The 26,102-nt window shown below is 46.5% G+C and overlaps 1 protein-coding gene across 9 annotated transcripts in view; it reads right to left on the bottom strand.

The window, feature by feature from the left end:
• Positions 1–26,102, bottom strand: part of EPS15L1 (epidermal growth factor receptor pathway substrate 15 like 1) — a 34,668-nt gene that overhangs the window by 5,006 nt on the left and 3,560 nt on the right. The window contains exons 2-24 of one of the 9 annotated variants that reach the window (XM_071799767.1): positions 24,714–24,755; positions 24,404–24,493; positions 24,002–24,049; positions 23,496–23,591; positions 22,697–22,759; positions 22,063–22,188; positions 21,279–21,338; positions 20,711–20,947; positions 19,996–20,153; positions 19,140–19,296; positions 18,653–18,715; positions 17,528–17,613; positions 17,267–17,339; positions 16,607–16,774; positions 15,578–15,775; positions 15,172–15,336; positions 14,083–14,209; positions 13,910–13,960; positions 13,403–13,539; positions 13,081–13,141; positions 12,460–12,542; positions 10,698–10,830; positions 1,170–1,375 (exon numbers count right to left, since the gene is read on the bottom strand). In XM_071799767.1, the coding sequence (XP_071655868.1) occupies positions 1,170–1,375; positions 10,698–10,830; positions 12,460–12,542; positions 13,081–13,141; positions 13,403–13,539; positions 13,910–13,960; positions 14,083–14,209; positions 15,172–15,336; positions 15,578–15,775; positions 16,607–16,774; positions 17,267–17,339; positions 17,528–17,613; positions 18,653–18,715; positions 19,140–19,296; positions 19,996–20,153; positions 20,711–20,947; positions 21,279–21,338; positions 22,063–22,188; positions 22,697–22,759; positions 23,496–23,591; positions 24,002–24,049; positions 24,404–24,493; positions 24,714–24,755 (2,628 nt within the window). Of the gene's footprint in view, positions 1–1,169; positions 1,376–10,697; positions 10,831–12,459; positions 12,543–13,080; positions 13,142–13,402; positions 13,540–13,909; positions 13,961–14,082; positions 14,210–15,171; positions 15,337–15,577; positions 15,776–16,606; positions 16,775–17,266; positions 17,340–17,527; positions 17,614–18,652; positions 18,716–19,139; positions 19,297–19,995; positions 20,154–20,710; positions 20,948–21,278; positions 21,339–22,062; positions 22,189–22,696; positions 22,760–23,495; positions 23,592–24,001; positions 24,050–24,403; positions 24,494–24,713; positions 24,756–26,102 lie in introns of those variants that run through there. The other 8 variants (XM_071799768.1, XM_071799774.1, XM_071799770.1 and 5 more) reach the window with 8 other exon arrangements.

Here is a 26,102-nt window from a genome sequence, read left to right as displayed (position 1 = left end):
TGTGTGTACAATCACAGAGCGTAACTGCAGATCCAGCGGGGCAGCGCCGGCTGCGGCGGAGCGCGCAGGACGAGAGCTCAACCGGGTAAACTGAAGCACGGGGGCAGCTAAAGGCACCCACGCATGGCTCGGCCACCGACATCACACAGGACAGCGACACACCCTCGCTGTTCACTAACAACTAGGGGACAAAACCATGTCAAATAGGCAACCTGAAGGATTCGGCTTCAAGATCTCCGCTTGCTGAACACGGATTTGTGTCCATCAGCGCGAAATCGGGGGTTAAATCGGCCACTTTCCTGCGTGGCGACGTGAGAACAAAACCACGTGCGAGGAGGGAGGAGGTGGGGATGCACAGATTCCTACCTGCTCGCAGAAGCAATAGGAACCACACTGGTGCTACATTTCCAGTCACTGCCAGTCCAACAATGCACCTGCCAGGACTAGAAGCAAAGCCAGGCCTTCGGAAACCTGGACAGTGTTTAATGACCGGGCACTTGGCTTTGCTTTCAGACTGCCTGATGCTCTCCCTTGGAGGGCAGTATGGACCATTCTAGGTCGGTTCTACAGAACAGATTTGTGTTCTTGGTCTAACAAGGGCTCTTCTACAATATCAGAACTTGGAACAAAATCCAACAGCTAAATTCTCAATCTCTGTCCCCTGGACGTATCTGAGCACGTCCCACCGCACAGCAAACATCGCGACAACGTCACCAGAACTGTTTCACAAACCGTTACAAATACTCCATGGATCCTTCCCTTCAAGGATTTGCTTCTCAGGATATGGTGAAATCGCTAGAGAAATGTTTTTAACAATTTTTTATGAATCTTTACATCATCGGCTCCCAAAAATCGCTTTACAAAATCACCTCCATGCAACAAAAACAATACACAGATTCCGCTACAAAGAACTTGGGAGTCAAGGCACACTGCACTAAAATAACTTAAAATGCAAGTAAACCCTTTAAAATTCGGTATGAAACTCCTTGGTTTTTATTGAAACAACGCCTTTTTATTACAGCAATATTAATACAAAACCAACGAGGACAGCGTGGAGTTACTGAGAGACAGAAGGCAGCGAACAGCAGGTTTGCGGTGAAAAGGAAAACCCAAGGGTGCTGCAAGCAGAGCAGAAAGTGGTTTGCTCAGAGACAATGAACTTAACTTACAGAGCTGAAGTCTGCAAACCCCAAGGAAGAGTCTTTAGCAGTTTTACTCGAAGAGGAGGGAGCAAACGGATCTTTTCCACTAAACGGGTCCCCAAAGCCCTTTTTACTCTGGAACGGGTCGCTGCCGTCGGCCCCGAACGGCTGGAACGGGTCGTGGGGCTTGGGGAAGTCTGCAGGGCCCAGGTGGCCTACGGGAGTGCTTTTACCTGGAAGGGCAGGGAAAGAGAGAAGGTGACGTTACTTGCCATGGACAACACAAACCCCTCGACAGGAAACTGCTGGCGCACTTCAGCACCACCCGCTCCTCTGGGCTGGCTGAAAATTCAACTACAGCGGTTCTCACTTCTCATCAGCATCGCCAACGGCCTTAGGCACACGGACTGACTACCTCAGTTACACATACTGCAGTGTTAATAGCATCCAGACTTCAAATGGTAAAACCCAATATAAAGACAACCCAGTCAGAAACGTTGACAAGTATGACTATATTTCATTTTCCAGGGTCGGAGACATTTCAAGGTTAAGTTCGCCACGTTCTTCAGGTTTTTGTAGGTTAAAGAAGAAAAGAGGGTTTAAATGGGCTATTTTGAAGAAAAGCCGAAAGAGGGAAACCCTTCTAAAATGAGGCTGATGTTTTGCAGAGCGATTTTAAGGGCCGTGCCCATGCTGAACACACTCAGTCTCCCGAGCCCCCTTCCCTGCCCTGCGTGCGTTGCTGCTGGTTTGTTCCATCCTGCCGCACTCCAAGGCGGTTCTGAGGCCAAGCAGAAGCTTGTTTGGTTCAGTTAGAGGTTCAAATGTGCTCATTTATTAGCCACAAACTACTCATAACACCACCAGAAGGATCTCTGGCATCCTCACGCTCGCACCAAGCGGGGCTCTCCCAGCACAGTTCAGCACGTGCTGAGGTACACAGAGGTTTCTGTATTCCCATGTTCACTACGTTAGGAGGTGGGTACAGTATTTCTGTAACGTAAAGCAAAAATACCCAAACCGCATGAAAAAGTCACCAATTGAACTGCAGGACATGGCTAACGTAGTAATATTGCAAAATATATGCGTTAGTAGCAACTGAGACTGTAAATTCAGTGGAAAATGTTCCATCTGCAGGTGACGCTGCAGTGGGCCTGGGGCAGGGCAGGGCCAAGCGCAGGCAACACTTGTAACCCTCGCTGTTCGATAGTTCTGCTAATAGGTTTCAGGGGAAAAAAAGCTCAGAAAAAAGCACAGCAGGTCCTGCTCTGAAACCGCAGCAGTTTCAGCAGTTACCCGAGCGGTGCACCCAAACCACACCAGGACTCACTGCAGCTAAAAGGGACGCCGAGCAAACTGGTTTACCACAGCAAATGCTGTTAACTCGGCATGAACTCCACCCATGCAAAGGGTTTATCTCGTTTCATACCCACAGCAAACTGCAAGGGCCACATCTCTAGCTGACAGCAAATAGAGCCTCACCGGTAGGATGCGATTACAGAACCTCTCTCACCGAATTACAAGATATTGACAACGAAACAATGAAGTGAAACACTCACAGTTCTCTCTCCATTCTCTGTTCCAACAACGGTCCTAACTTTGTGTTTAGAGAAATATCGCAGAATCCCAGAGTGTCAGGGGTTGGAGGGCCCTGGAAAGCTCATCCAGTGCAATCCCCCCGGAGCAGGAACACCCAGCTGAGGTTCCACAGGAAGGGGTCCAGGCGGGTTTGAATGTCTGCAGAGAAGGAGACTCCACAACCTCCCTGGGCAGCCTGGGCCAGGCTCTGCCACCCAACTTTCCCTACACGAGTGCTCCTGTCCAGGAAAACTTTCTGAAGTGAAAAATATGCTTTAAGAAGTCAGTCGTGCTATATAGGATGAGTAGTGATAGTGTGAGTCCATACCTGTGATTATAATGAACGTATAACCCCCGGGTTCCCACCTCTAACATCCTCTCTATGGCGGAGGAAGCTCTGCTCTAGAAGCCCCCGGGCAGGGTGCACAACACCAGATCCTGCAGCACATCTCTCCTGGCACTTCACCCAGTCTGCGCGTCCTCCCTCAGTTACTCAGCGTGTCTTCCACCACCCTGTTCAACCACCCAGCGCCTCCACTGACGCAGAACAGAACTTTCAGAAACTGTGAACGTTGGGAACTTAAAAAGACATTACCACCAGTTTTTAAAGTTGCTTCAAGGTCATATTAAAACTGATTTTCTACAGAATATTCAGAGGCATTTGTCTCCAACAGGGCTGTTTCTGCACTGCACTTCCAACTCGACTGCTGGGTGATGATACTCTTTGCATGAAATAAAAACAGATATTTTTAGTAACAGGGAGAATTTTCCTATGCAAACCCCCCTTGAAACTGTTTTTGCTCAATATTTGCAGAATCTGCACCTTGAGTCCGCCCGTAACTCCGCAAACCTCAGCTGAAGGGAAACATCTGAAAACACAAACTGCTCGCGAGGCGAGAAATCGTTAGCGCTCAGCCTAACGACCTGTTCCCAAACAGGTTCTGAACAGCCTCTTTTCAGCAATCAGTACTGAAATCTCTTCACAACAGCAACACCACAATCAAAGCGCGAAGGGAATGTTGAGTTTGTGGCCCGGCAGGTGCTCCACCTATGAGTCACTGTCACACTCAACACGGACGCCGTGTCCAACGTCACTGTCCCACTCAACACTGTGTCCAACTCAGCTCTTCTGGAGGCACGAGAAAGGAAACAGAAGAGTTTTCCTGTCAAGTCACACATTTTGAGGTTGAACTCTTCACTCCCTGCTGCAGATGAGGGCAAAACCTAAAGGCAAACAGGCAGCGTGGTGCTGGGGAACGACCGCGGTGCTCGAAAAGCGCGAAGGAAACGGGTGCGCGGTGCCCCCAACCACCCCACTCGTGACTCCTGCAATGAGCAACCAGCACAGCGCCCCCTCCTCTCCTCCCCTGGCCACCAGACGACCGATGCCCACCACTCCAATATGCCCACCACTCCAATATGCCCATATAAATAAACGCAAGAGGTATTTTTTTCCTCGTTGCTTAATACAATTCTTTCTTCTGTTCCTGATCACATCTATTATACCTAACGTGGCTTCTTTCTTCTTCCTAAATACACAGAGCAAGTTTCTGTGCAGATTCGTGCACTGGGGCCATGGCACAGGGCGCAGGTCAAAAAGAACGGCCACAAACCCACGGTGCATTTAAACACAAAGTGTTCATAAGACATCATCTTCTCTCAAGAACTGACGTCAGTCAATGCAGCAACAAAGCCCTGAGGCTTTGGTTTGTGTGTTTTTAAGCACGACGCTGAAAACACTGTGAAATCCCAGTTTTAGTCTAGTGGAGACACTGAAGACACAAACGGGACTAAAACCATTTATGTGTCCAAGTCAAAAAGCAGCAGAGAGCTTTGCTCTTCCTTCCTCACTGACAACTGCCAGTCCAAGGGCAGCGTAAACCAAGTGTTCTTGCACTGATGAAAAATAAGTCTAAAATAGTAAGAGAGCCAAACCAGCCTTACATTTAGAGAAGTGGCACACATGAAAAACCTATATTTATCGGTGACATGACGGAGGAGGAAGCACCAAATACAAAGGAAGGCAGCAGCAGAACAGGGCTGGGCAAGCACGGCCCCTCTGGTGCTGAGCAGCCGGTTCTGCACAGGACCAGCTAAAATGCATCTGAAATGGCTCAGGGGGTGCAGAAGACACCCCCAAGAGTTATTGGGGCTGCAAAGCTTCTGTAGACAACCCTGGTCCGGGTAAGCCTGGAACGTGCGTGCACTCCCACCCGGGATCCACTCACCAGAGCTCTCCAGGCAAACTGCCCGCGGGGCATTTCCAGCACACACCGAAGGGGGCAAACCTGCCTTACACTGACCTCCGAGGTCCAGAACAGAATAAAACGCTGCTCTGGGGGTCGGCTGTTAACTTTTCTTGCATTTTAGCTCCTCTAGGGGTGTTGATCTTCTGCAACCACACAGAAAGCAAAGGATCCTCACCCCACGCTGTGGAATTCTGATTCTGCAGACGACGGGTTGCAGCGTGCACCACAGCTAAAAGGAGTCTGCAGACTAATTCTACAAAATATTAACATCCTGACGATCTTGATAAATCTTCAGATATCTGAAAGCCCTGACCCCTTTTCATTTTTGAGCCATCGCGGGTTTACCTATCGTTTCTCTTCATCTGCCAACTGGCAAGATGAAAAAAATAGGACTCGATCAGTCAGATTTTGCCCCAGTCAGCAGAGGCCTCTTCTGATCACACTGGTGGGACAGAAAACACATCGAGCAGCTTTGCAGCTTGTGGTTTGGTAAAAACACTGAGCCCTAACAGCAAGGCTGGTTACACTTATCATCAGTAGCATCATTACTGTTGTTTAGCACCAATTCCTAGTCCCTCACATCAAATGCTGTGCAAAGCTTTGTGCTTGTCCTGAGGTCTCCGGGCACCTTGCACCGATGAGAATCACACCTCAATTCAAGTGCTGCCTGCTGCTCCCCTGTTCTGTCTTCTCAAGACTTTTCCCAGTACTCTGACATAGAAAAACCACAACGTGAGAACGGAATCGATATCCGTAACCCAAAGGCAGAGCCGTTAACCACCGGCCTCTGAAATGGCCACGTATAAATTGAGTTGCCATCATACGCCAGAGCTACAAAGAACAACTGTATCAGAAAACAAAGTCAAAGTTCTTTGACAAACTCACTGAGTGCGGTCTGGAAGAACAACTTCCCACTATCACTTATTTTAATGCCTGTATTTCAAATAGCAGCTACACAAATCAACTGATGGGACGAATTCAACACGCAGTCCTTTGAATTCCACGTTCCATGATATTTTTCTGCTGTTTACGTATTCGTATGCAAAAGAATCCCAGAATCCCAGAGTGTCAGGGGTTGGAGGGCCCTGGAAAGCTCATCCAGTGCAATCCCCCATGGAGCAGGAACACCCAGCTGAGGTTCCACAGGAAGGGGTCCAGGCGGGTTTGAATGTCTGCAGAGAAGGAGACTCCACAACCCCCCTGGGCAGCCTGGGCCAGGCCCTGCCACCCAGAGCCCCAGCTCCCTCAGCCTTTCCTCACACGGGAGATGCTCCACTCCCTTCAGCATCTTGGTGGCTGCGCTGGACTCTCTCCAGCAGTTCCCTGTCCTTCTGGAACTGAGGGGCCACAACTGGACACAATATTCCCGCTCATCCGGACCGCACTCCCTGGGTTCAGCTGTGAGGATGCTGTGCAGATGGTGTCCAATGCCTCACTCAAGTCAAGGGAGATCACGTCCACCGCTCTGCCGTCATCCATCCATCTTGTGATGTCCTCATAACAGTCAATGGGGTTGGTCAAGCACCACTTCCCCTCGGTGAAGCCACACTGACTGCCCCTAATGCCCCTCTTATCCCTGATGTGCCTTGAGACGGCACCAAGGAGAAGCCGTTCCATCAGTTTCCCGGGGATGGAGGTGAGGCTGACCGGTCTATACTGAACTTTTCCAAGTACATTAGCACTGAAGTTCACTGCTAATACAACACCCACCACCTCCACTAGTCACTAATATACAATATATTTAATATCAATTACAGCACTTACACAGCTAGAGTAAAACCAATCATTGGGTGTGTTCAATAACCACTGCAAGAAGCAAGCACACTGAAATTGGAAAGTGTTTTTTTCTCCCTGCGTTTTCATGGCTTTAATGCTCTTCCAAGGTTAAAAAGGTCAAAACCACTATAAGCGAGCAATAAATATTTCGCAGAGGTTGAAGGTTATGGGCTGGTTAGTGGTGAAGGTTCCTCCGCTAATATCTCTGGTTAACGGCGCTGCTGTAACCGCAATGTGGAGTGGCTGGGGCTGCGCTCAAAGGAAGTGGTGAGGGTGGGGCAGAGCAGCAGGTCCCACGATCAAAGCACCAGAGCATTGAATTTACTTATAACCCAATCACTGACACCCACACAGCGACTTCCTGCACTTTAAAAAAAATAAAGAGAAAGATAAAAAAATCTGTTTCTCTCTTTTTGTAATCAACAACTTTTACCTAGAAACTAGTTAGCGGTGAACTCGGGCTGATTTCAATCTGCAGCTCATAGTAGAAAACAGAATTGTTCAGCTGTGAGAACCTACAAAACCCATTTAACTGACAGGTTTCAGTGTATCGGCTATTTCAGACTCTTTTTATTCTTAATTACACAACAGTTCTTGAAAACCCAAACGCTATAAAGCAAGCAGAAGTCCAGCAGCGCTGAACGCGGCAGGTAATGCCCTCTGACAAAACAAAACGTACTTATCAATCTAAAAACGCAGCCGTCTCAGCCCCTGCTCCAGCTCCAGGCAGACCGCAGCCTTCCCCACGATGAGGGCCCGCTCCGCAGGGCCCTCCGTCCCGCTCTGAAGGGAATTCCCTACCACAATTACCCTCCTTTCTTTCATATCTGAGCCGGTCTTGACGCCTGGGGTCAACTGCCTCTTTCTGTGTGACCTCGTAGCTGGGCCTTGCACCACATCCTCAGCTCCCTCCTCTTCAAGACCCAGGGCCTCAAACCTATTGCAGGTGGCACCTGGGGAAGCAAAGCAGGTAGGGAGGGGGGTTGCCCACGCCCCGAACTGGAAGTCGCTTCCAACCCTCGTCATCTTTTCTGTCCCCGACCTCTGCCCGACAGCGACAGGCAGGGGCTGTCTCAGGGCTTCTCCCTCTGCCCGACAGGGCAAGGGGTTCGTCACCTTTTGGGGGGTGTCCCCCGGAGCCTCTCTGAGCGGTGCCAGGGAGTGACTCCACCAGCCGGTTTCCTTTGCACACTCCCTGATGGTCCTCAGGGCCTCGATCTCCTCCTTGAGCTTTGCAGCCATGTAGAGCAGACCTTGCACCTGCTCACAGCTCATCTTGGAAGACTCTGGTTCAAAAGGGAGCGAGAACGAAGGAAAACGATTTCTGAAGAACAGAACAACGTAAGCCTGAGATTCAGCTGTAAGGAAATAAAGCCATGACTGTCATTCCCTCTCTTAACCGTAGGTTTTGCGAAGGGGAGGATGCAGATCTCTGGGTGTCTGATCCACGTCACACCGTGTTCGCCCGTCCTTACAGTCAGCAACAACCACACACGTGGGTCCAGGACACCCCACAACACCTCACTGGATTGCTGAGACAGTGTTTGGATGTCACCCAACTCCTAAAAAACTTTACATGCAGAAAAGTACCGAATCAGGAAGGATTCCTGCTGGATTTTGCTAGTTTCCCCATCAACAACTACTTGGAAAGTTCTAGATCAGATCTTCATTGCACCTGCTAACAAAATGCAGGCAAACCACACAAGTGCTTCCCAATACCGAAAATCCCCCCTCAACAGAAAGAACAGTTTTACTAAAACAAGTATGAACCGGGCACAGAGAAGTAAACTGCAGATTCGGCTGGCAAGAACGAGATTTATCCATCTTTCAGCAAGATCTTTATCACCTACTTGTTTTTTAATTAAACAGACCAATAGAAAGGTAAGAAACAGCGGAAGTTTCTTGTCTGTTGTTTGTTTTCTGAGCAACGTTCCCATTTCTGACACACACTTGCTCGCCTGTATCTCTTGCTAGAATCACAGGCTATTACTATATAATTTCTCATGCTTTAAGTAACCACCGAAGAGCGTCTCAGTTGTGGAAGGAAGGGAGGGGTATAACTGCACAAGCACATGAGGCCCATTTGCTTTAAAAAACCCTGCTTTGTTTCCTCCTCAGTCTATTTTATCATAACAACATTTGCTTTTGGCAGAGCAGCGGAACCTCACAAACACCGCGTCTCCCAAGAAGAGGGGAAGGTGCACGCTGAAACGGGTTTTGAGAAGCCTGATTAAAGGCTGAGTGCACACGTCTGACTTCAAAACAAAGTATTAAAGCTGAACGATCTCCAAAATTCCTCGCTGTGTGCAGAAGAGGGAAGATACACAAACAAAAAGCATACAAACCATGTAGGTGAGTCAATCCCAGGGCATGTGTTTCCCACCTGTGCTACTGTTGCACTTGATTTGCCAGGAATAATCACGTTTTGGACAAGAAACAGAAAGAAACCACATGAAAGAGATAATGCAGGTGCATTTAGTATTTGTTTGACTCATTCAACTTTATATAGGCCCCTTAAACACTAAATTATTTTATGTAGACATTTCTTATAAAGGAAAAGGTGACCACTCTCCATGAAAACCAAATTAAGATGAAGAACATCATTCACGATTGCAAATAAGTACCTTCAGCTTTTCTATCTCTGCTCCTGTTGGTGTCCTATTAGCTGCTATCTGTCCACACTCCATACGACGGGGTTTCTGGACTGCTGAAGGCTCTCGGTACCCCCAGAGCAGACCAGATTTGCACAGAGCGAGCACAGAACAGAGCGTTTCACAAACCTTTCCCCAACCCTGGGGCGCTCCTGGCAAACGTTCATCAATACTCACCCGGACAAAACCTCATCACCCCATTCCAGGGCCTCACTGTGCATCGTGACCTCTTAAACAATAAAATCATAGCAATAAGAACAAGCTAATGCTGCTGCGATGCCCTGCTCATCAGCCTACTGTACTAACCGGTGTTTTCCAAACCCTGGATCAGTCTGTGGGATGGTTAAGGACATTTCCAGGACACCCCGGGAACAGAGCGAACGCCTCGGGTTACCCAAGGAGCAGGTTCTAGCAGGACTGGTGTGCACAAGCAGCCAGATCTACAGCAGCTGCTGTAAACAGGATGGGCGCAGGGCGCACGCTCCGCTCCAAACGCAGCACCACAAACACAGCCAAGCCACATATTTACACGTGGAGATACTGAGAGTGGATCTGCCTTCTTCGTACTGTGCTCCCTAGCACTGTCAGTGCATACACCAGAATACGAGATGCTGACCCACATATTTGTACACAGCGATGTGCCTGTTCATAAGCAGAATCCAGCTTTTTGGATTATTTTTGAGCCAACTAGATGTTTGTTGCTCGTTTTAACTGAACTACACAACAAGACTTGAAACAGACAGCTCTATGGGGCTTCGGTTCTTAAAACAGTTTCACTGGTATCTGAACAGTCTGAAAATCTACTCTAGGGAGGGCGAACAAGTTGAGCCTCTATTCAAAGAGACCTTATTTTCAATTTGGGACATTATACACCTCTAAGTATTTCCACAAGTAATAGACCCAAAGCAGGAAAAGCCTTTTTTGCATTCACCATATTCTCTGGTTAAAAAACCCAATACTCCTATATTCAGAATATTGTAAAACACAAACCCCTGTGGTTACTTTGAAGGTGTCAAGTACTCATCACTTTTGTTGCCTACTTGGAAAAGAAAGAATGCTTTTCCCCATTTCCCTGCCACAAACGCTTTCACAGATCTGCTGTGCCACCCCCAGTCACCCCATTTCCAGTCTGAACAGTCCGGTCTGGTTTATTGACAAGTTCTGCCATTTGCTGATAATCTCATCTCCCTCCATGGTTCAAACACAAGATAACGGGATAGCAGACTGTCAGTTTGTCCTTATGTCAAATAACATACAGAAAATCGGGGGACTGGTTATTAAAACAAAGAAAACCTCCTTACCGCTGGGTGGCTTGGGGCGCGGAGGGACATTTTTCTTCGGCGGTAACGCTGGGGTGTCGGATTTGCTTTTGAAAGGGTCATCGGAGAAGCCCATCCCTCCAAAGGAGGAGGCGAAGGGGTCTGGAGCTACTGACTACACGAGAAAAGGGAAAAGAATAAGAACGTCAGCACATTGTGGACCGTCTCCTGTCTCATGAAGGCTACAAGCTCACACAAGTAAGAGCGCTGACTTCAAAAAACAAGGGGAGATTCACAGCAATATGTCGGTGTGCAAGACACCAACACCCACTGACAGAGGTGCCAGCATTTCATGAACATTCAGAAGTACGTACGCTCTGAATCACTTAAACACTTTGAGAACTTTGAGTCCCAGCAAAAAGCTGATGAGAAAAAGAAAAGGAAGTAAAACACTGTTTTTCTGGTTTTTTACTGTTTAGCAATGAATGGTCAGAGTACAGTCTGGGCTTCGCTCTGATAAACAGAGCCACAGGATCCCAGAGTGTCAGGGGCTGAAGGGCCCTGGAAAGCTCATCCAGTGCAATCCCCCCATGGAGCAGGAACACCCAGCTGAGGTTCCACAGGAAGGGGTCCAGGCAGGTTTGAATGTCTGCAGAGAAGGAGACTCCACAACCCCCCTGGGCAGCCTGGGCCAGTGTTGGGGAATGAGCTGTTAGAGAGCAACGGAGGGGAAAGGGAGCTGGGGGTCCTGGGGACAGCAGGGTGAGCATGAGCCAGCACTGGGCCCTTGTGGCCAGGAAGCCAATGGTACCTGGGGTGGGTTAGAAGGGGGTGGTCAGTAGGTCAGAGAGGTTCTCCTGCCCCTCTACTGGGCAGTGGGTTCAAACTGGAACACAAAGGTTCCACTTAAATTTGAGAAGAAACTTGTTCCCAGTGAGGGTGTCAGAGCCTGGCCCAGGCTGCCCAGGGGGGTTGTGGAGTCTCCTCTGCAGACATTCAAACCCGCCTGGACCCCTTCCTGTGGAACCTCAGCTGGGTGTTCCTGCTCCATGGGGGATTGCACTGGATGAGCTTTCCAGGGCCCTCCAACCCCTGACACTCTGGGATTCTGTGAAATAAGGCACGAAAAATTCTGCCACGCAGGGAAATTTATCAAGCTGTAATGAAGAAAGAGGAATTTTGCCCAGACCATTGCTAAAACTTCTCAACAAGCCAAACCCATCGATACTGTAAAGACTGTCGCCACCTAGGGGAGAGCTAAACCCAGCGAAAACAGTAAGAACAACTCGAGAAAAATCAAAGGTTAATTAGTCACAGTGATACGATGATCTATGTTCTAGTCAACATTTACTCTACGATTTTCAAGCATTACCGTCGAACTACGTGTAAAATTCGGGCACTTGATGCCAACTGTAAATCCCAAACCCCACCTCAGGATGTTGAAGAACAAGTCAGGACACAGATGAAGTATCAGACTTCAGAACTTACAGGAACGTTGAACACTAAAATATATTAATATCTGGAACAACCACCTTTTCTTATAAGGAAAAACCAGAAGTTGTTTCTCTTGTGCCTCTGGTATTTGAAAGTTCTTCTGAAAAGCTGATTTATCCCTGCTGAATCTACGAAAATATTGGTAAGACTCTGCCACATCAGGAATGGAAAATGCTTTGCTAAGTAACTTGATCGGAAAAAAATTAACAGAAGTGGGTTGTCAGCTAAAAAGCTGTGATCACAGCACACCCTTAACGGACCTGCACAGAGGATTCTTTAAAAGGGCAGGTGCTTCCCTTGGGACCTTTACCTTCGACATCTGACTGAAGTCTGCGAATCCTTCACCGCTACTGAAAGCGCCGCTTCCAAACGGGTCCAGAGTTCCAAACGGATCTGGAACACATACAGGGGAAAAAAAGCTATTTAAAATACTACTGAAGAATTATGAGGAATGCTTGGTGCCAACGAAATACAAAGCTACGCGGGTGGTTAAACAACACTTGTTTTCGACCTGGCATGAGATGTTAAAAACGAATTCCATAAAACAACATGAGAGAATATTGGAGGAGACTGAGGGGGGACTCATTCATGTTTACAGATATAGAAAAGGGCAGTGTCAGGAGGATGGAGCCAGGCTCTTCTGGGTGACAACCAGTGACAGGACAAGGGGCAATGGGTGCAAACTGGAACACAGGAGGTTCCACTTAAATATGAGAAGAAACTTGTTGGGGGTAAGGGTGACAGAGCCTGGCCCAGGCTGCCCAGGGAGGCTGTGGAGTCTCCTTCTCTGCAGACATTCAAACCCGCCTGGACCCCTTCCTGTGGAACCTCAGCTGGGTGTTCCTGCTCCATGGGGGATTGCACTGGATGAGCTTTCCAGGGCCCTTCAACCCCTGACACTCTGGGATATGAGAAAATGTTTTCTTCTTACCTGGGCCTTTAGAAGAGACGCTGGAAGACGTAAAGGGATCACTGCTTTCAAAAGGGTCGGGCTAGATAAGAACAGATATACAGAATTATTGTCCTGCTGTGCACTTGTTTCTTAATTCACATTAAAATCGCTCGCTTTGACATCACTATCACAGAACTGGAAAGAACAGACTGCTGATTGCCTTAACAATCAATACTGAAATGTTAAGAATAAAATTAATGATATTTCATCAGGTAGGAGAAAAGTATTTAGTGGTATTTCCTTTTAGCTTTCAGACAATAAGCTTGGCAATAGTACAGAAATCCATTTAAAAGTTACTGACCTTGGAGGGTAAAGCAGGGGGCTTTGTGAATGGATCTGAGGTGAACGGGTCACTCTTCACCTGTTTCTTGAAGAAATCCTCAGGGGCAGAACTACGAAATGGGTCACTTTCCTTAAACGGATCTCCTCCAAATGGATCTAGAAGGAGTGTTCAAAGGTAAACAGAATGTTGCCTCTCGTGTGTCCACAGTGAACCATTCGCTATTTGGCCTCATACTCGGGGATGTCATTTTTCTTATAAAAACACACGACGATTTGGTCAATCCGATACACTTCCAGATACGTCTCTAAACAGGGTTCTACGTTTGGACAAGTACGTGTTGATATTAAGGTTATGGACTTAATAAAGAGTCACATGCATGTTATTAACGTATTGATCCTGAATGCACAACCTGTCACGTTCCCACATGCAAAACAAAAACCTGAAGCCATGGAAAACCTGGAAACCTTTGCGTTTGGCTACAAACAGTTTATATCCCATCTGTCCTGCCATGGAGAGGGCTATTACCTGCTGGAGCAGGTGGCTGTTCTGCAAAAGGGTCATGCTGGAATGGGTCACCTATGCAGAATAGAAAAATCATTTGGTTTATCCACTATTTAGCAAGATGATGAAAGTTTGAGAAAACATCATTTACTGGACAAGTGGCGGCCCAGGCGTGAGGTGAGCCACTGGTCACTTACTGCCTTTGAACGGGTCTGCTCCCTTAAACGGATCCGATTTGAAAGGATCTTCTGACTGGAAGGGGTCCGTGTGCAGCTCTTGGGTGTTATTGGTAAACATCAAAGCTTTATTCTTAAATGGATCATCCTAAAAATTGAGAGGAGAAACATTACAGCAACTTACGATTCAAATGCTCAGTTACCCATTTAGCAGAAGCTCTACGGTATCTTCATTCCTGTTCCATGAGTTTAAAAGTTACCTCCTAAAGAACTTTCGGAGCAAGTGGCTTCTAAACAGAAGTAATTACGCCGTAGAAAGATATGTAGCCTGAGACTACACAGAACATCAGAAGCATATACAGAGAAGGTTAAACTGTTTCTCACATTAATATATTCAGTTCCCAAAGATGTCGATGAGAGCAGTCCTGTCACTGCAGCCGCGTGCACAGAGCACCTGCATGACAGGGCTCCACCTAGAAACACCCAGTACCTACACACTTACACAGCCGCCAGCACCAGAGACAGGGATTGCTTTCATCCCTTCACAAGATGCAAACGAAGAAGTCTTAATCAATACTTCTCAGAACAGCACGGGGGGAGGCGGGGAGAGGAAGAAGAGGAAGGAAGAATTAAGAAACAGGAAAGGGACAAACTGGTTTAGAAAATTCACTATGACCGTGTACTGGAGTTATCTTCCAGTAAGTGATTCTTGGGTTTTGCAAATAAGAGAAACATCTGGAAGCTTCCCCTGGAAATCTAACATCATGTTTGTGTAAGACATCTAAGCGGAGAAACTAACCACTAAGGCATTTTAAGATCATGTTTCTGAATCTATTGTTGCTTTTAATCTACGCTTTTCTTCTTTGGTGCATTTTGTTTTTACCCAGATGGTGGCCTTGCAGCGATCACCGTATGTGTGACCATACCAAGAGCCACCTAGACACAGAACCACGGAATGTCGGGGGCTGGGAGGGACTCAAGTCAAGGTAGATCACGTCTGCTTGCTATCCTGCTCCTGCACAGGAGATCCTGAACATCTTAACCACAGTGCAAATCACAAACCTCATTATTGTACAAACAACAATACTGTTAAACAGTATTTTTTTTTACCATAGCTCCGTAGCTGTTTCTTTCCGTCTGCCCAAGGCCTTCGCTTATGTCCGCTAAATTCGTCAAGCTACCACCGTGAATCCCGTTGAGAGCTTCGTTATATTCTTCTATACTCTTATTGACCTCTTGGTGACTCTCCTGAAGCTGAGAGAGTTTACTTCTTGCCTGGGCAACGAGAAACGCTTTAGTGTGTTAGGTGTTCAATAACGCTGTCGCTCTCCTTAACCGCGGGCGCATTCCCCCACTGGAGCTGAGCTTTTCCTGACTCAAACTGGGAATTCACCTGCTCAGCACCACTCAAAAAGGCTGATTTCACGAACCAGCATCTTTTCTCTCTTCTGGAAAATAACCTTTCCAGTTCATGTTCAAGAAGCAAACCAGAAGCCGTATAAGCTACAGTGAATACCTGGTTTATCTCTTCCTGTGTTGATTTTAAAGACTTGATGATTGTTTCGAGCTGCACCTTCCCAGCCTGGATGCTCTGCTCCAGCTGCGTCTCCTCCTGCTGCAGGCGGTTCAGCTCTGCTTTGGCTCGGTTCAGGTCATCCTCCTGTGATTTCAGATCCGATTCCTGAGACTGAATCTGCATTTTTAGTGATGAAATCTGAAACAAAATGTCACCAAAAATCAGAGTGAAATTTGAAGTAAATGTAAATTAATAAATCAGGAATTTATAACAAATCAAGTTGTAAAGTAACCTATAAACTGCCAAGGAAGATAACAACAACCTAATGTGAAGAACTGCGTGCATCTTAGTATGTTACACAAAATCCTTGATAAAAGCACATAGGACACTCAATAAAACCAAGAAATATTGATATTTTAAACGACAGAAATACCACACTAATTACAAAGATCATTAAAAGGTGTTTTGCAGACGGTTACCCTGTAGTGTTCAGAACTTGGCTCCTTTTGAATTCAAACATTTATCAAGTATCATAAAGCTGAATTTTAACTCTGGTAAGCGTTAAAATCACACAGTAGCGTAGGACTCTGCTTGTCCACTTCATTCCATGACCTCGTCCACCAAGTGTCCACATGGAGACACACCAGCTATACTGGCAAAACACCACTTTCACCTCGGAATACTGCTGAGATCCACAGTGATGGAAACGCGCACGACGCCCGGACCGTCTCACGGGCCAGGAATAACGCTTCACAACCTCCCCATGGTGGGAATAAGTGTTTCACATACTCACTGAACAATCACAATTTATGTAGAAAGGGCCCACTGGAGAACGTCTGGTTCAACCCCCATTTATGACCATTTGGAAAGGTATTTATGTTGGCAAAAATCCTTTCTCGGACCTCTGTATTTGTGTAGAAATTGCTATTTATGGGAAAAATTAATCAACAAAGCAAGCCTATCTGTTAAATAAATAGAATTTCCTTCAGCAAAAGCCACAGGCTCTGGAGCAGGTCCAGGTGAACGTACACTCACCACCTGTGTTTCTTCCTGGCACTTCTGCCGGACGTCGCTCAGCATGTCCTTCAGCTTGGCTTTCTGCTGGTCCATCTCGTCCAGGCGGTCCTGGGCGTCTTGTTTCTGAGCCTCTAACTCTTGCAGGTTACTGGTCTCCCTGTCTAAATCGTTTTGCAGTTCCTGAGGAAAATTCCAGAGTTTGGAGCTTACATTGAGCTGTTGTCTTACAGGAACAACCAACCACAGGCAAACAGGCCAGAAAATCCACAAGACTCTCTATGCCACGCGGGTTCTCATCTCCTGCATGTGCGTGTCCATCAACACCCCAGATCCCTCTCTGCCAGGCACTTTCCGGTCGCTCTTCCCTGACCCTACAGCACTGCCTGGGGTTGTTGTGACCCAAGTGCAGGACCCGGCACTTGGCCTTGGTGAACCTTACAGTGCTCGTCAGGCATGCACAAAAAGGACATTTCAAACTGTTCACTTATCTCCTATTGATATTAACCAGCATCAGAAGGAAACATTTCCCATGCAGAACGGGAAAATAAAAGAGGAAAATCCCACATGACGCCCAAAAGCAACACAAGGAAAGACAGAAGAAAGAACGCTTAATTGCCTGTGTATTATTTTAGGTTAAAATGAAAACTAATAATGATAATCAAGAGTTTTCACCTGAACTTCATTGGTTTTCTGTCTGATTGATTCTTCCTTTTCCCTAATGTCCTGCTCTAGCGAGTATTTTTCTCTGCAAGGCAAAGAAAGGTGCTCATGATTAGTTAACTAATACAACACACAGATGAGCGCACACAAAAATCAATTAAACACTATTCTGGAAACACCACACAAGCAAAAACGCCAGCCCCCAGTCTGATGTATTCTTTAAAGGAGTAAATGTGGATACATATGAATGATCTAACAGTCCACAACCATTACCTCTGCAGCTGTGCAATTTCTTGACTAATATCATCCAGTTCCTTCACCCCTGTAAATTCTCCTGATCCAACGGAACTTGAACTATCCTGTTAAGAACGAAACAGTCTATTAAAACACCGAGTTGTAACAGAAAACCTTCCTGTGCAAGGGCTGAGGACAGAGGTGGGACACAATCCTATCATACGCATCTGCAAAATTCTGCGGGACGCATGGAGCTCCAGATTCTGATGCAGCAACCACTGAGCGTGCCACACGATTCCACCAAGAGTCTCCTCTGTGCCCACAGTTAACAGATGGGAGAGACAGAACACACAGCGGCCAAAGGACATGCACGAGCTCAACCAACAGACTGCAGGCAACGGCAGAAGTAAAATGACTGAACTAAAACTCCAGCTCTGCTACAGTCAATTGCAAAGCTTCCAGGGAATGTCGTAAGTCAGACGGTAATACTGGTCTTCTTGAGGCCTGCCACTAATTAATGCTAATTGCACCCAATTTCCTGCAGGGCGGGTCATTTCTCCAGCCATTCAGGTGTAGATCAGGGGAGGTGCAGAGGGTACCCCCAGCCTCCCCTGATGTTTCTGGAAGGACTGCTCGGCTCCTCCAGGGCCTTGACGAGAACTTTGTGATGCAAAGGGTGGAGGAGCCGACCAGGAGAGGTGCCCTGCTGGGCCTCATCCTCACTGACAAGGAGGGGCTGGGTGAAGCGGTAAAGGTTGGGGGCTGCCTTGGCTGCAGCGACCATGAGATGGTGGAGCTGAGGATCTGCAGTGGCAGGAGCAGGACAGCAAGCAGAATTGCAACCCTGGACTTCAGCAGGGCAAACTTTGGCCTTTTCAGGCAATTGCTGGGGGAAATCCCATGGGCAAGGCTGCTCGAAGGATAACACAGTTCACTGTTCCACACGAACAGCGAAACAGTCCACGTTCACCATAGCACACAGTTTATTAAACCACAGCAGATGAGAAAAACTTCATGATTGGTGACATTCCCATCATGCCAAAAGCAAGCGGCACAGAACACAGAGCCAAGAGGCGGGAGAGGGTATAGAAATGAAACAAAACTCAAGTTACAAGTGGTGTAGATAAACAAATCTGCATTCTTTCAGGCATCACAATTACTCACACGACGCATTTCTGTCAGTGCTGAGATCTCGGTTCCTACAGGGGTCAAGTAACCTGACAGAGTCTATAGGAAAAGGATAGAGGAAAGACCTTAAAAGGACCAGAGCAACAGCAACTGAACTGTATTGAGAGGTTCAAAAGCTTCTGGGTTAGGCAAAGTAAAAACGTAAAGGAAAATTCTATATAAGTTATAGAAAAGATGGATGCATTGACATCAGTATGGGTTCATTAAAGCTTCAGAAATGCACTAACACAGCACTGAGGAAAGGAATGGAACAAAACAGAGTTCAGCAAAGGATAGATGCTCCAGGAAAATGGAATGAGCAGCGAGGGATACAGGGACTGTCACGCTACACGGGACGAATCAAGCACTGGTTCCCAGAAACTCGGACGTCATCAGTCTTCACTTATTCATTTAAAAAATCTGCGTTTCCAAGAGAGGAGTTTGGTACTCAAAGCACATAAGCTCAGTGTTATCAATGGCTCACCTGTATGGGAGTGCTCCTCTCCGAGGGAGGGATCATCTCTGGGGACAGCACTTGTGGAGGGTCAACGCCTTTACTGACCTTCTGCTGAATGAGATACATGGCCAGCGCAAACTGATCTTTGCTCAGCTTCCCCACCTGCCTCGTGTCAGCCAAAGCCCTGCAAAAGAGACCACGCTTAGAAACCCAGAAAGCGTCTCTCTCCTCCACCAAGAAGCCTGAAACACAGATATACACGTCATTTTCTTTTGACTCAGCCTTATCAGAGTTTGCTTATTCTAGCAAAAGATTTCCATAAACAGGGCAGTATTTTATTAGCCACGTTTCACTAAATAAGAGAGTGTTACTCTGAGAAAATCTTTAGAGTGCTAGAACTTCAGAAAACTATCACAATTCACGGACTGACCTACACCCCCATTCTAGAAAAACAAAGTGTTTATTTTTCCCTTGTTTTTCCATATAGCCCACATATCATAGCATGGGAACAGGACAAGTAAAAGAGGTGGGTTTGCTTTGGTTTGGTTTTTTCCTCTTAACGTTGGGTTCCCAGAATCCCAGGATGTCAGGGACTGGAAGGGACCTCGAAAGCTCATCCAGTCCAATCGGTAACTCTGCCTTCTCTCTATCTCCTGTCAGCAGGGCACCCACCTGGTTCATCAGCGGCCTGCATTGCCTCTGCTCTTAGTTTTATCTGCCACGGATTGGAAAAAGCTCTTCCTGTTGTCCTTGACCCCTCTCGCCAGGTTGAATTCTAAGGAGGCCTCAGCTTTCCCAGTTGCCCCCCTACACCCTCTGACAACAGCCCTATGACTTCCCAGATCAGCAAGTTACAAAAATACAGCTACCAGGGAATTCTTACCATATATGTGCTAGGAGGTTCTGAGACAGACCTGAATGCATAAAAATGTCCTTTACTTCTTGGCCACTCACAAACCCATCCATGTCTGTGTCTGTTTTTAGGAAAATCTCATCGTATCGCACTTTTTCGGACATTGGTACCACCCAGTTCACAGCGGGCTGTAAAACACGATGTTCCATTTCAACAGAAGATAAGCAGTCTGTATGGACACACTGAGGATATACGGCATTACCCGGAGTCGGATGTGCTGAACATTTTGCACAATCAAATCTGATAGGTAAATTGGCATTTCCCCTTTTCCAATGAGTATTTGAGCTTAATACTTTTCATCTGAATTTTAAATACTGATCGACAGCTATTCATCAGTTGAAAAGCCTTTGGAAACACAGACTCAACTAGGCACACTGAGTCCTCATGCTAATAACAGAGGAGCTTTACAAGATAGATTAACAACTTCTTTGGTATTAAAGCAGATAGATGAATAAATCTTTCTGTGGTTCCACTTTCTACAGAAAGTGAAAACTCCCCATGAGAGTTGCTACCTCCTGGTCACTCGGACTAAAATTCACCTGCTTTTCCAAGTCTTGCCATTCTCATTTCATTCCCTCCACCCAACAACAAACACATTTTCAGAAAAGTGCTCACAAGCGGCAGGACTCAAAAAGAAGGGGTTTTTCCTGCTGTTTACTGATCTATGTGTATATAAGATGCGTACCTGTGCTTGTTTGATGCTGTGCTTGGGAGACAAGCTCCCTGTGCTGTTGAGGCTGTTGACGCTCCCGTGCGACGGGGTGGAACGCAGGCTGTCTTTGGGCGGAGGGCTGGCAGGGAGAACAGGGACCGCGCCAGGGAAAACCGCCGTCTTCTTTCTTTTGGAAGGTGGTATGAGAGAAGGGGGTAACAGGGAAGGAACCGGCTCTTTCTCAAGAGCTCTATAAACCAAATGCATTGCCTGCAAAGGCAAAAAGGTCAGATAACGTGAACAATTATAAGAAAAAGCAACATGATCTTCCAGTGTCAGTCATTTACATATTAGTAAAACAGGCGGTAAGATTAGCGATGTAAGCCAGAGCAGATCACTTTGAATGTAATGCCAAAACGTTTAACCTTGATGACAGAGGCAAGGGTCAATAGATGCATTTGAGAAAGATCATTTAATAGCTCCTTGTGAACAATTTAGATCAGAACCGTCAACTGAAGCAGAGAAAGCTGCAAAACTGAGACATAACACAGAGCGATTTGCTCTGGCGGACACACTGAACCGAGAAGGTAAAGTAACCTACCACAGCAAATTCATCCTTGTCCAGGTGCCCATCCTTATCAATGTCACTGAGATCCCACACCTACAGCAACCACGGTAAAAACAATGATTTAGAGAACAAGTTCCACTCTGTGCTTTTGATGTTAATCATCACGGATCAAGCATGCCCTCTACAGACTCCTGACAGATTTTTGTGAAGATATTACTGAGATCAGGCCCAGCTAAACATTCTCTGATGAAACAGACTGAATTTGTTTTCTGGCACTGTGAATCAACACTGGCTCTAAAAATCCAGTGAGACCTGGACAGGCTGGAGAGCTGGGCAGGGAAAAATGTAATGAAATACAACATGGGCAAGTGCAGAGTCTTGAATCTGGGCAGGAACAACCCCAGGTTCCAGTGTAAGCTGGGGAATGACCTATTAGAGAGCAGCGTAGGGGAAAGGGAGCTGGGGGTCCTGGGGACAGCAGGGTGACCATGAGCCAGCTCTGGGCCCTTGTGGCCAGGAAGCCAATGGTACCTGGGGTGGGTTAGAAGGGGGTGGTCAGTAGGTCAGAGAGGTTCTCCTGCCCCTCTACTACTGAGATAATGAAGCCAATCTACTCCAGGGCCCAAATTACTACTATTATTCTTACATTTAAGTGGAAGACTTCAGAGCCTACTTAATGTTTTTGCTTTAGAGCAGGCACTCGCTGTAAAATCTCAGCCAAAACCTGATCCATGTTGAGAAGTTACATTTAAATATTTAACACTGCAACTATGAGAAGCTCAAGAGAGAACAGCTGAAAGCTAAACAGCATACTCACCCTTCCTAGGATATCGAGAGGTAGCTTTGAATTCATCAGTACTGGTTTTACTTTGTCTCCTGAAAGTAAACCATTTACTGGCAAAAGGCTTTCAAAAATACCATCAAACTTTGCTTTTTCTTCCACCTAGTTGGTAAGAAATAGCCTGAATAAGTAAAAAAGTGTGCCTGTGTGAGTGTTGAAAATGAGATCTTGCAAGAAATTAAGACTGGTCAGTAATCTATTCGTTCCAATCTCCAAGCTCTCCTGCAAGCGCCGCCGTGCTGTACTGCAATGGAAACCCCAGGAAGCAGGATTTAGGAGCTTAATTTCAAAGCTAAAGCTACGATAGCTGAGAGATTTCAGCACGCAGCACACAAGATGTGTTTCTGTAGTGTTCTAAAGGGACAAGGCTGCCCACCACATTTCAAACAAACCTTGACAAACTCTGCAGAACTAAAAACTATTCCTCTCACATTATTTGCTTCCCGCTTCAAAGAAAAAAAAAAATCAGCATTATAAGTTTTTATTAAATTTCTACCTTTTGGAAAATGCTTGTACTTGATTCTGTGAAACTCTCTCACTGGGAAAATTACAGCCAAGGAAAATATTTACTTCTAAAGAATGGATGGAATGTGCTGTGTTTTACACTTACCCTAACAGCCCAGTGCGTCTCTGTGGAAGGTGGGGTGATCAGCAAAGGACTGCTAGTGTCATGCTAAAATTAAAGAAGTTTTTATTTATATGTATATATATATATAACAATACACAATTCATTTCTGATCCTTGCTAATTAAGACATAGTTATAGACATGAAGCTTAACTACACTGCAAAACAAGAAACAAGGATGTATGAGTACCCAGAAAAATACCCAAGTCACACTGATTTATCCTACTGCAGAACCACAACTGCAGTTGTTTTGAAGAACAGACTGGCAGCAGCCTGAACTCTCAGAACCACGGCATCAATGAAAGAGAAGATTGTTCCAGTGTTCCAGCTAAAGCCTCAGTTCTCATATAATGCATATAAACATTTTCCAGTATAAGCTGGGGAATGACCTATTAGAGAGCAGTGTAGGGGAAAGGGAGCTGGGGGTCCTGGGGACAGCAGGGTGAGCATGAGCCAGCACTGGGCCCTTGTGGCCAGGAAGCCAATGGGACCTGGGGTGGGTTAGAAGGGGGTGGTCAGTAGGTCAGAGAGGTTCTCCTGCCCCTCTGCTCTGCCCTGGGGAGACCACACCTGGAATATTGTGTCCAGTTGTGGCCCCTCAGCTCCAGAAGGACAGGGAACTGCTGGAGAGAGTCCAGCGCAGCCACCAAGATGCTGGAGGGAGTGGACATTCTGAGATTCTGTGATTTAGGTATGTATTACTTACATGTTATTTAGGTATGTACTACTTACATGTTATTTAGGTACGTATTACTTACATATTATTCAGGTACGTATTACTTACAAATTTAGGAGGCGGCACAGTCAAGTTCAGGCTGCTCAGGTTGACATCGTGCCCATTCTGTGCACACGCCACAAGGCGCAACGCGACATAGAAACCCTACAAACAATACCGTTTTCTATTAAAAAGAGCAACCAGTCTAAACCAGTCTCCCATAACTTGGTATTTCACATTCTAAGCCATTTTTAGACACGTTTAGTTATAACTTTTCATGCAAGTAACACTCCTAAATGAATCTTACAAATCATAGTTTATCTTTGTGAAAAACTTGGTGACTATGTATCTTGATATCCCACACACAGGTTATTTATAAAACAAAAGAGGAACAGAGAATCAGATCCAAACTTCTCCAGCAGCCCCAACAAGTGATCTACTTGGGTGTGAGCAGCACCAGGAAAAATCCTTATGTTGTAAATGAAAAGTCTAAAAAAAAGGCTAAGGACAAGTACTACGGGCATCAGGGTTTTCTTAAAACAAGGCTGATCTGTGGAAGAGAACATTCAATTTACCTGTTTATCCAAGTAACCTTTACCCTCTGGATCAGCCAAATCCCATATCTGTGGAGATACAAAATCAAAGGCATTGTGATTTTAAAATAAATCTTAGCTCCACAGTTCACACCGTATGCCTCCTCGAACTGTTCATTGCAGCTTGCAAATTATGACATACGACGTTATTTAATTCTCCAGTTAACAACAAAAATGTCACACAAAAGGCTGTTTTTCCTTTCAGATGCCTGTGAAACTCAGAACAACACCTGGGAGGTACCACCTGCCCGCGGCTGATCTCACGTTCAAAGGATCTGGTTTGCATTCCACTGAATCCCCTTTCGCAAACCTCCCCTGCTCAACGTTAGCTGCACTACAGCCGTCTACAAAGCGTTACTGCCTCAGCAAATTCTTTCAACTTACTTTTCCAAGGATAATATCAGAGAGACCGGATTTTTTAAGAAACAGCGCAGCTTCGCTCGCCCCAACTCTCCCCGTGTATGTTGGATCTACCTGAAAGAGAAAAATACCCCATTCAACTAGGGATCTGTTGTGAAAGCAGAGCTGAGGAACGCAACGCCTCTTGTCTCGGGCTCAGAAGGAGCTGGACGAGCACGCGTTACCCGTCAGCAGAGAATTTACAGCAGCTTAGCGCTGCGAGGGGGAATAGAGAGGGGAATCCTGGCAAAGAGGAAACTGCGCTTTATTTTTAGAATTTCTTTTAAGAACCTACCTGTTTGTAATAAGTTTCGTACAATGGATTCCCAGTGGAAAACTGAAAAACAAGAGAGATGTTAGAAAACCAAGGCAGACCTGCAATCAGACAGCCCGCTTTCAGGGACTGGCGGAAAATAAAATACTATAGGACTCTGCACGTTGCTCCTATCAAAAATACAAAACCATACGTTAACTCGCTCTGCTCCAAACTCCATACTTGAAATCTCAGTGTGGATTAACAGTAATTCCCCCAAACTTGCAGCCAACAGACTCCTGTCACCTCTTAAAACTTATTATTCATCGGCACCCATGCTCACATTCACACTTGTAATTAACACTGCTATATGGTAGTAAGGGTGTGTAGAACAGCTTTGAACTGTTTGCCAAGGTATTTTTCAGGCCCCGGTTGCAGAACCACGGACCCCAAAGCAGAGTTCTCAGCGCAGTGCTGACTCGGGCACCTCTTGCACTGTACAGATATCTTTGGAATATTTTCTGCAGACAATTACATACACACGGAGCCCTGGTCTCTAAATACGCCTGTGCTTACGAGTTTTCAGGAGTCTTAAACGGAAACAGTTAATAAAAAGCATGGCATGGTTAATGTCCTGATTCCCTGACGATGCTGTTGGAGGATTTCGCCCTGGTGTTACCGGCGCGTTCCACATGCAGGGGCTGGTCCTGCCTTCCCCAGAGCCCAAACAACCAGATTCCTCTTCCCTCCTGCTGACATCCCGAGCCAACGGGAACCGAAATGCCGGAAGAGGCAGAAGTCCCCAGATCCATCTCCTCCCTCACCTCCTACGACCTCCACGCCGTTCTCAGCCACAACGTCGAGAGCAAAAACCAGTACAATGCGGTCACAAACAGCCACCCCTCAGAGCACCCACAGGCCTTGAAAAACAAACCAACCAAACGCAGTTTAACGAGGGAGATAAGGGATGGCGAGACACCCCAAAGGCTGCGTGGGACACCCGCTCTCCACCTGCGGGGAAGTCAGACTCCTGCCCAACGATTGTCTCACACTAACTCGGACCCCTGGCACGCCACCTCCAAGTGCCACCTGCCACCTTCCTCCTGTCATCCACCTGCATTTCGCACGTTCTGCCTGCACCGAGGGGAAGGGAGAGGGAAATATGACGAAAAAGAGCACTGAAGAGCACGACATTTTATTTTACACAAAGAGAATCTTCCCGTAGGTTTACAATAAACACACGAAATCTTACTATAAGGAGCTGTCCAAAATAACCCTATTAACCAAACGCAAACAGACTGGATGAGCTTTCGAGGTCCCTTCCAAGCCCTGACATTCTGGGACCTGTGAAGCTCTTTGCAGATCAATAGTTGTACTTAGCTAGAAAAACCACGTGTTTTCAGAAGAGTTTCCTAAACACTTTATGTGTAC

Source organism: Patagioenas fasciata, chromosome 27 (assembly GCF_037038585.1).
Source record: "Patagioenas fasciata isolate bPatFas1 chromosome 27, bPatFas1.hap1, whole genome shotgun sequence".
Classification (NCBI taxonomy): Eukaryota; Metazoa; Chordata; class Aves; order Columbiformes; family Columbidae; genus Patagioenas; species Patagioenas fasciata.
This window is presented reverse-complemented; position numbering and strand designations above follow the sequence as displayed.